Source organism: Pogoniulus pusillus, chromosome 31 (assembly GCF_015220805.1).
Source record: "Pogoniulus pusillus isolate bPogPus1 chromosome 31, bPogPus1.pri, whole genome shotgun sequence".
Taxonomy (NCBI): Eukaryota; Metazoa; Chordata; class Aves; order Piciformes; family Lybiidae; genus Pogoniulus; species Pogoniulus pusillus.
In genome coordinates, this window is record NC_087294.1 from 5,212,284 (window position 1) to 5,222,928 (window position 10,645).

The following is a 10,645-nucleotide window of genomic DNA, read 5'->3' on the forward strand; positions in this document are numbered from 1 at the left end:
CATAACATCCATCTGTAAAGAACTGTGCTATGACACAACCTCATCCCCTGTACATGTGAAATGGAGCATCCATTGGGGAAGCAGCAGAGAAACTACAGTTTTACAAGAGTACCTTCTACCTAAATCCACTCCTGAAATGTTCCCAACCCTATGACCATCAGCCTTAGCTCCTCTTTTTCACTAGATCACAGGACTGGCACCCAGAATACAAGGTTGTAATTTGCTCTGTCAGTGAATCAGTAGAACTAATACCATGCATTTAATACCAAACACTGATGAATTCCCATTATGGTCTGTTAGAATGAGCACTGTTGTCCTTACATTCCTGATGTACTCAGGCTGGGGGACAGCCAGCAGCAGACCCTAGAGATATATAGGGAGAGCAGAGGAAAGTTTTTCCTGGATGTTTTTTTATCTTTTGATTACATTAAACTTGATTACTTGGAACACATAATCCTTCCTGAGACACATTTTAAGCAAGACTTTTTATTACATATTGCATATATTACTAAATTATTACATAAGACCACTTGTGTAGATGTCCAGTGCTTAGATTCTCAAGAACTACTCGGCACCAGTGAAGTGTGTTTGGCCACAACAACCCCAGGCAGAGACACAGGCTGGGGTCGGAGTGGCTGAGAGCAGCCAAACAGAGAGGGATCTGGGGGTGCTGATTGATACCCACCTGAACATGAGCCAGCAGTGTGCCCAGGTGGCCAAGAGAGCCAGTGGCATCCTGGCCTGCATCAGGAATGGTGTGGTCAGCAGGAGCAGGGAGGTCATTCTGCCCCTGGACTCTGCCCTGGTTAGACCACACCTTGAGTGCTGTGTTCAGTTCTGGGCCCCCAGTTTAGGAGGGACATTGAGATGCTTGAGCATGTCCAGAGAAGGGCGACGAGGCTGGGGAGAGGCCTTGAGCACAGCCCTACGAGGAGAGGCTGAGGGAGCTGGGATTGGTTAGCCTGGAGAAGAGGAGGCTCAGGGGAGACCTTATTGCTGTCTACAACTACCTGAGGCGTGGTTGTGGCCAGGAGGAGGTTGCTCTCTTCTCTCAGGTGGCCAGCACCAGAACAAGAGGACACAGCCTCAAGCTACATCAGGGGAGATTTAGTCTCAAGGTGAGGAGAAAGTTCTTCACTGAGAGAGTCATTGGCCACTGGAATGGGCTGCCCGGGGAGGTGGTGGAGTCGCCGTCCCTGGAGCTGTTGAAGGCAGGATTGGACGTGGCACTTGGTGCCATGGTCTAGCCTTGAGCTCTGTGGTAAAGGGTTGGACTTGATGATCTGTGAGGTCTCTTCCAGCCCTGATGATACTGTGATACTGTGATACATCTGCTTGAAGACAGTAAACTGTGCCATTAGTTGAAGAAAAAAAATATACAAACCCATTTCTCTGACTCTTGGCTATTCCACTCCCCCATCTTTTTAACTATTCTTAGTGTAACTTGACCTGGTGGTGTGCCTTTAAACTGCAAAATCTGAGCACTCTGAGCAGGCAGAGCACCGACTCTACCCACTGCCCTTTAACAGTAAGGAGAAGCTGCCCACACTGCAGACCCTCCATACATCTCACCTCATGCTGGTGATGCTAGATGGAACCTTTACCTGGCAAGTGTCTCATCTTTTCCATCCATTACAGCTACAAGGCTGTAATATTTTTTTTTCCTTTTCTTGAAGGAAATAATAAAAAAAAAAGAGAGAGAGAGAGAAAAAAAGGTAGCTCCTCTAAAAGGAAAGAGGAAGCCAGAAATTTCGTAGCATCTCGGTCCTGCCCCATGATGTTTCTTCCTGTCTGTGAATTTCCACCTACTCCTTCTGCATATATAAAGCAGCACACGTGGGGTAGAACTGTTTAGTCGCCTGCCTCCACCTAAGGGATTAGTAGCAGTGGGAGTGATGCTGTTCCTCCTTTCCTCTGCAGTTCTCGGGAGGTGAAGGAGCTCTGGCTGAACTCGCTCCTTAGGTAAGTACTGGCAGGGATAAAATCTGTTGTGGTTGAAGTTGGTGAAGTGCTCCAGACGCAGCTGTACAGAGATGTGCAAAAAGGGCAGCTGGTGGGCAGGGCTGACTTGCCTCTCAAAGTCTTGTCTTTGCAGCTTAACAGCCATATGTAGCTGTCACCACTTGCTCATTTTTTTGCCTGGGTTAAAAATGGAAAGCTGGGTTTGGTTTCTGTTTTAATCAAGGAGTAGATTAGGACAGCAAGCTGAACGCCTTCCAGAGCAAGGCTTTATGGTTGACTTGTAGGGAATATCTTGCTGATCCAGGATCATACTTAAGTGCTAGACTGGCTTGCAAGAGAGAAAGACGAGAAGGGTGCAGTTTTACAACAGCCTTTCTTTGTCCATTCCCTATTCAATAAACAGACAAACAAAAGGACCTAAGGAAACCAGATTGTCCAGAGCTCCCCCGACCAAACTCCTGATGAAAGTGTTAAGCAGCTGCAATACTGTGAGTGTCTTTATTTTCCCAGCTCTGTCCATAGAGCGACTTTGAAAAGCTCTGATTTTTAAACCATAGCACTCAATTACTCACAGTGTCTTTATTTTCTTGCCTAGTCAAAGACACTAAATTCTGGGAACATGGAGAGTCTGATCGAGTGCCAGTCAGAGGTAAGCCACTACATTACTCCTGATCCTTCTTGGGTACTGATGTGAGATATCTTAGCAAAGTTGGGGTAGCTGCTGCAGGAGTTGCCATCTACCTGCCGTTGCCCACGAGTAGGCAGAGCCCTTCAAAGGCAGCCCTATGCAGTACTGTGCATTGCTGTCAGCAGCCAGCACATTCTCTGGGTTCCTAGGGAGCTCAGAAATCTGGCAGGCTCCACAGTCATCAAAGATCCCTGGAAGACTCTGGGACTCAATCTCCAGTGCCAGGGTAGGATACAGAAGAGCAGGTTGTGTCCGGCTATGATCTCCGGATCAGCTGAGAAGAGCAGCAGAGGGTTGTGACCTGCCAGGCAGGTCCAGGGTGGCTGGCTCCAGGATTTACCACAAACTCTTCTGCCGTGTCACTCGTGGACTGAGGCACCTCTTCAGCAGGTGTTGGGTTTGTCCCGGCTATTCCCCAGAACCTCCCCCAGATATCTGAGAAGCTGCAGTGACTCATTAGTGGCCCTTGCTGCTGGCAGCAGCTCTGTAACCCTAACACGCTCTTGCAGGCTGATACCAAGAAGTGCCCTCTGTTGGTCCCAGCAGATACTGAAGATGGACTTTGCCACTCAACTGGTGAGTTTTAAAACAAACTGAGGAACTGCCTTCTTATGTAATGCTTGCAACCTGGTGCTTCAGCAAAACCACGCAAAACTGCCTGCTTCACCTCCCTGAGGCCAACCCACAGCCCTCAGCTCTGGAGTGCTACTCATTGCACATTACCTCTTTCCTTTATGCCCAATGGCAGAGGTAACAGTGCCAGAAGTCTTGTATCCCTGTTCCCTAGTCCTGGGAGCCACATGCCATTGTGTTCCCTGGCAGCAATGGGAAGTAAATGTGCTGCTTTCTCCCTTGAGCATCACCACAAAGGAAGCGTGTACTGGGCACTGACAGCAGCGGCTGCACACCACAGCAAGCAAACCCTCTTAGCAGCAGCAGTACTGTGTTTACTGCTGTGCTGTAAACTACCAGAAGGAGACCATTAGCAGGGCAGAGTCAGATTTGGAGCAGACCATCCTATCAGACTATTGTTGAAGAGTATCAGAAGTGAATATTTCATATGGTACTATAGTTTAGGTGACGTTCTCATAGGACTTGTGCAAAGCCACAAATAAAGGTCCTGAGAGCCCTTCATCTTCATCAGGTAACATCAGTTTAGAGTATAAGGCTAGTCCATTATGGGAAATTTGCATCAGGCAACTCCTTTAGAAAGCTTTCCAGCAGAAGGATGCTTCTCTCACCGTTTCTGAAAGGCGGGGGAAAAAGGCACACCTCAATACAACCATCATCTCCAAATTCCTAGCATGCCCTCATTTTTAAGATGCAGGTGCAAAACCCATGTTATTGCTGACACTGAAGCAAATGAGACCCTCCTGTAGTGCTCCCATCTTCTGGAGCAAGTATCACCTTCTGCTGTCTGGCTGGCAGGAGGCAAGCTAGCTCTAGCAGGACCACAGTCATTAGAGCTGGTCCCAAAGCTCGCAGAACTGGAGCAATGTGTTTTCACTTCAGCCTGTGAAAGGGCTGAAAAGCAGGAGCCCTAGTTCCACTCTTACCCTAAGGCTGGGGTGCAGTCAGACTGTGTAGTGAAAATTGTCATTGCAGGCTGCCAAGTGACATTGTCTGCTTTAGGTGATTATCACAGAAACCACTGCAATATCAGAAGTCTCTATCATGCTGCTGTTTCTGTGCCTTGTGTGTTCCCACTCTCTAAGAAGAAACAGTGGCTAGAATGTAAAAAACCAACAACTCACAAACAGGAAAGGTGGTGTCCTTAGAGAGATAGTCACAGTTTTACAGTTTAGTTGGTTGTTTCCTTAGCAACCACTCAGTTGTCTTTCTGTTTCTCCCATCTAGTTTGAGTTAGTTTAACTTTACACCTTTGCACTGCACACAGAATAAAGGCTCCACAGCATTCTCTTTTTCTGAAAAAAAAAAAAACTCTAAAAAAAACCCCAAAACCCCAAAACTTTGTTTTTTAAACTTGCAGCAGATGGAACAAAGAAAAGAAAGAAGGTGATATCGCAGTCATTTACTCTGAGACAAAGCTCCACCAGTGGGAATTTCCCAGGGCAGCTTGACTCGGGTGCCAAAATCACTCTGTTTGGCCAGCCTCTGGAAATGGTCTGTGGGGAAGATGCCACACTGCCCCAACCAGTCCAGGTAAGCAAGCCTGGAGATACAGTTACCATACCTCTGGCTTTCAGTGTGAGGCAGGATTCCCCAAACTTGTGCTGCAGCACCCAGAGATTGAGCGGGTTTGGTGTTTCCCCTCCACACACACTCCTGGTAAGATCAGGACCCATCCCAGATGTATCATAGAATCAAACAGATTGGAAGAGACCTCCAAGATCATCCAGTCCAACCTAGCTCCCAGCCCTATCCAGTCATCTAGACCATGGCACTAAATGCCTCATCCAGGCTTTTCTTGAGCACCTCCAGGGACGGTGACTGCACCACCTCCCTGGGCAGCCCATTCCAATGGCAATGTAGCAAGGCTCAGGACTGTGGGTTATGTCCAGCCCACTCAGCCTTCACTGGAAGTAACTGAGCAGAGAAAACCAGGAATGGGAGAAGATCTGCTCCTTAGTATAAACATCTTCAGGAGCAACTTAAATGAATCTCCCAGCACCATAAACTTCCAAGGACTTTTGTACTTCACTAAAAAAAGTGTTCAGCTACAGACTGCCCATGTGAGACACAAAACCACTACTTCCTAGATAAAAATACTCTTGTGACAGATGTCCCTCTGAGCTGGCTTTTACAACAGACAGGCTTTCATCTCTTCGAAGCAATATTTGCTGGGTTTGGGAGGGAAGGGATCCTAACTAAGACTTAAGCCATCCCTTGTTTCCTTCTGTAAGGAATTAAATGGTTTGAAAAGAAGATGAATGTGGGGAAAAGAATCTTTTTCCTCATATAATGTAATTGGAGCAAGAACTAGAAACTGATCTAATTAGAGCATGGTGTACCTCCAGACAACTTTTCTCCTCTTACTAAAGACATATTGAGCTGCTAAAAGAGCTAAATTTACTCAAGGCTAACTGTTCTCCCATTCCTGTCTGGCTTTTTCCCTGCAGGATCTCCTAGCTATATTGTATATAAAAGGGCCTTCCACTGAAGGGATATTCAGAAAAGCTGCCAATGAGAAAGCACGAAAGGAGTTGAAGGAGGATCTAAACAAAGGCAGGAATATCGACTTGAAAAGCAAATCTGTGCACCTGCTGGCAGTGGTGTTGAAGGTGAGCTCCTCTAACCTGCAATGGTATGAGGACATTGCTAATCTCCACAGGCCCACTTGAGTGCCCAGAGCTGACTTAGGTGGAGCTGTAAGCTGAAGCCAGAGCAAAATCAGACTAAATGTTTCAGGCTTAGAAAAGTTTGGCATTTTCCTTTTCCATCTAATTTTCAATCCCACTTACTGTGCTGTTGATTTCCTGCATGCTCACAGGAAACTCACTTTGTACTCCCCCTCAGCATCCTCCCCATGGGTGAACAAAAGTATCTAAGGGCTGGGTCCCATTACTACATCAGTGCAAGTATACTCTGCATGCACTCGTGCACTGCCAGTGCTGATGGCCAGGTAGCTCAAGCCAGTGATGCTCCTTCTGTGCTCAGGGATAGTATCCAAAGCCTTATCAAAACCCCTTGGCCTTGCAGGACTTCCTCCGAAACATCCCCTCCAAGCTCCTGTCGGCTGACCTCTATGAGAAGTGGATGCAAGCTCTGGAGAGGCCAAGCAAGCAGGAACAAATTGAAGAATTGAAAGTGTAAGTTTTGCAACCAAGAAGTTTTGCAAGTAGCTCCAGTGTGAGGGAGTGACTGGCAGAGACCAACCATGTTTCTCAAAAGCTGCCAATCTCATTTAGAAGCCTGACATCTATAACAGCTTGCTATTGCTCCATGGCACTGGGTTTAGAGGGTTCTAGCAGCAGCACTTCCTGCAGGTATTTGAGATTGCTCTATGAAACAACTAGCACAGGAGGAGGAGAGAAGCTGCAGTGTCTCAGGAAATGTAGTCACACTGCTTGGGACAGACACTCACAGGGAGCCTTCACATCTGCTGGTGGTAAAGCCACACATGTGGAGACCACTGCTGTGTCATGCATTTTTGGAAACAGCAGACGCAGAGGCTGGCTGGGGGTGCTTTGAAAGCTGAACAGCACAAGCACAGGCTTTCATGTGCCTTTGGGAGGCCTCCAGTGACGTCTGATGTCAGCCCATCCACTCAAGGACATAAGACTGCTGTAATGCTTGTCTTTCAGTCAAGACCTTGTAATTCAGGATCTGACAAGCTCAGCTGCTGTGGGGAACTTCTGCTAACAGTGAAGAAAGCACAGGCATGCCTCTTTCTGGAGGAAGTGGCATCTGTGTGAGTCTAATTGGGACTTGCTCAGATAAAGAAGTAGAGACTGCTGCAGCATGAATTAATGTCACATTTTGTTTGTGTTCATGCAGGGTGGCTGACAAACTGCCTAGACCAAACCTCATCTTGCTCAAGCATGTGCTCTCTCTGCTCCACCACATCAGCCAGAATGCCGAGAGCAACAGGATGGACTCCAGCAATCTGGCCATCTGCATTGGCCCAAATATGCTGAGCCCAGAGATGGACAACACTCTCCCACTGGAAGTGCAGAAGGAGATGAACAACAAGGTATATTGAACTCACCAAGCTGGCACTCACTTTGGGGAAGCTCAGAGCCATCCATGGGGATCCCACTGCCATTGCAAAAGCTGAGAAAAAACTGTACCCTTGTGTAATGGGGGTGCCCCTCAGCACAGCTGCTGCAATGTGATGAGTGAGGCTGCCTCTCATCTCACCACTTCTGAGCAAGAGTAGTAGCTGCCATATGGTCCCTTACACTGTAGCACAGCTCCTGAACACTTTGCATACACAGGGCAAATGGGACCTGGTGGGCCCTCTGAAGAGCGAGGCTGAAGCTGTGGTTGATGGTGTTTTGTCTGCATTGGGGCAGATCAATTAGTCTGCAGCATCAGCCCTCATCCTCCAGAGTGGACCTCTGGCTTTAAAGTAGGACTTTGGTAGAAACTACCCTGCTCTGTCCTCCTCTACCTAAAGACACAGCAGGCAGGGACTTGAAAGGCTGGTCAGTATGTTTTCAGGCCTTTTGACTGAAATAAACTGTTCTTGTGTGCAGGTGACAGTGTTGGTGGAGTTCCTCATAAGCAACTGCTCAGAAATATTTGGGGGTGACATTGTCTTCTCTGTCTGTGCCTTGGGCGAGGAGTTACCAGAGCACACAAACAGCTCCACAGGTAGGAGAATGGGCTAGGGATGCTGGAAACTGTGGCTGCTGGGCTACGCTCTTTAATGTGTGGAAACAGAGTTGTAGAGGGCTCAAGACACTGCTGCTACACTCTTCTACAAGAATCCTTTCCATCCAGATCCCTTTCAACCTTAGATGGTCAGTGAAAACTAACAGTTGCTTTCTCCCCACAGAACACCTGTGTGCTGCTCAACAGAATGACTCTGCTTACGACAGCCCAGATCCTGAAGCTGAAGTAAGCCCATGTACCTCTCAGCTGGAGGACCCCAAAGGGAGAAGCACTAGTGTGAGCAGAAGATATCTGAAACACATCTCTGCCTCTTCACTGAGTCATTTCAGAAATGACATCAGCACAATGGACAGGAGATACTCGGAGCCAGACCTGTCCTTCCAGAGCCGCCTGGAAGGCAGGATCAGGAAACAGAAGCTAAACAAAAGCGAGGACAACTTTCCAGTCCAGCAGAAACCGCTAGGGCTGGAGGCACTAGAGAAGCGGCTTGCCATCTTACCTTCACAATTGTCAACTGACTCTCTCCCCAAAACCTCCTCCAGCTGCTCCTTGGAGAGCTCTGATGGCTCAGTCTTCACCAGCTCCCCAGTAGTTTCTCCCTCCAGTCCCAAAAAAACCTTTCTACATAGGCCACAGTCCTTTTCCACCAAGGCCACTGAAGACTGCAGTACACCTAGCAGAGAGATCAAGAAGCATTCCATGTCATTCTCTTTTGCAAACCACAGGAAAACGTTATTGAAAACCCAGAGCTGGGGGCCTGGAAAGAACATGGGTTTTCAAAGAGACAGTTTCACAAAGAAAGAAGATCAGTTCTCCTGCAGAGTTGTCCAGAACAGCCCTGATGAGAAACCATTGCCTGTGGCATATCACCGAAGGCTCCGTTTCAAGTCAGCCGATGAAGTGTTCAGAGAGGTAGACCAAAGAAATCCTGGAAGACCACCGTCTTATGAAGAGGCTACTAAAACCTGCCTAGCCTCTGAAATTCCCTCCCATGATCTCACAGTTCAGAGTATGAGAGTAAAGATGTCAAACCATCAGGCTTTGCTGCCTCATCCATGCAGCAGCTGTGCCCAGGATGCGGCATATACAACTCAAAGGAATCTATGCAGCGGCAGAGCTTCTGCACCAAAGGATTCTGACTCAGAAACTGAAACTCTCAGCATCACTGTGGGAAGAAACTCTCGTGTGAGTTTGCCTGTGACCCCGGGAGTCTACCGATTAAGAGCCATGTCTGAATCTTATCAAAAGAACAAGCTTGAGTATGTGGCTCGAAGGTGCAGCCAGCCAGTTTTTGAAGTAGACCAGATCCAGTATGCTAAGGAATCCTATGTTTAAAAAGCCTATTGCTCCTCTTTGCTTTGTGCAAAGGAAATACTGTAAAAAGAGACACCTTGCCCATCTTTTGTAAGATTTTACTTTCCATAGATCAAAAATAAGCTAGCTCTGCATGAACTCTTTTTTCCCTTGAGGCTCTCCTGAAGTGCTTGTCGGCTTGACATGGACATTGTAGCCAGATGGGGGGTGGCCTCTTCTCCCAGGCAACCAGCAATAGAACAAGGGGACACAGTCTCAAGTTGTGCCAGGGGAGGTATAGGCTGGATGTTAGGAGGAAGTTCTTCACAGAGAGAGTGATTGGCATTGGAATGGGCTGCCCAGAGAGGTGGTGGAGGCACTGTCCCTGGAGGTCTTCAAGCAAAGACTGGATGAGGCACTTAGTGCCATGGTCTAGTTGACTGGCTAGGGCTGGGTGCTAGGTTGGACTGGATGATCTTGGAAGTCTCTTCCAACCTGGTTGATTCTATGATTCTATGATCCTTTCACCACAGGAGGTGGTGGGGGGGAAGACCTGTGTGTTATTATGTAAAAATGTTAAGTGTACATAACCTGTTGTGTGGGAAAACTAGTTAGGAGTTGATAAATGCTGTTGTATTTGTACCCCTGAAAGGACACTTGAAAGGTTGGCAGGCCCCAGACCTGCCCTGCTTTCCTTTTATTTTCTGTATGGTCACAGAGTCCATGCCATTTGTCACACGTGCCAGGCTGATGTAATGCTTTACTGATTTTCTGCATTAAGAATAGGGATGGCAGTCACTCCAACTGGGGAAGAGCTCTGTCATCAAGGCCACTTCAGCAGTCTTCCATAAATCTTCTGCATTTGCTGCCATTCCTTTTTCCTGCTTGCTGAGTCACGAGAATGATCTGACCGATAACTGGCATTATTGCTGTATACTGAGCCTGGTTTAGAGCCAAAGCCCTACAAGGTCATTATGGGAATATATCAAGTAAGCCCCATGTGGCTTGAGGTGCTTTTAATCTAAGTACTCTGGATAGGCTAAGCAGAAAGAGTATCATCAGGTTTGCTCATTAAAAAAAAGGGGGGGTGGAGGGCATGACAAAAAAGAAAATAGCAGGTGGTGTCCACATAACATTGTGAAAATGACTGCAAGTGCAATAGGAGCTCGTTTTGGTCAGCACTTACCTCCCCTTTTATGGCTCAGCATAGCCTTCAACCAGTATATCAATTCACTACAATAAAACATTGCATTGCATGAATGCCAACCTGTCCATTATATGTCTTTAAAACACCTGGGCCCTACATGTACCTACTTTTATACTAATCTATAGACACTTCAGGCCTGCTTGAATGACAAAGCATATGTGTTTTAATTTGTGCCCATTGCTTGCTGTCCTGTGCTG

At 47.4% G+C, this 10,645-nt stretch overlaps 1 protein-coding gene across 1 annotated transcript; it reads left to right on the forward strand.

The window, feature by feature from the left end:
* Positions 1–1,898: 1,898 nt before the first annotated feature.
* On the forward strand, positions 1,899–10,645 carry TAGAP (T cell activation RhoGTPase activating protein). The gene is made up of 10 exons (XM_064169357.1): positions 1,899–1,962; positions 2,366–2,450; positions 2,558–2,611; positions 3,160–3,226; positions 4,641–4,813; positions 5,731–5,892; positions 6,311–6,420; positions 7,109–7,304; positions 7,810–7,927; positions 8,112–10,645. The coding sequence occupies exons 2-10, from the start codon at positions 2,424–2,426 to the stop codon at positions 9,281–9,283; spliced, it is 2,079 nt and encodes a 692-aa protein (XP_064025427.1). The 5' UTR covers positions 1,899–1,962; positions 2,366–2,423; the 3' UTR covers positions 9,284–10,645.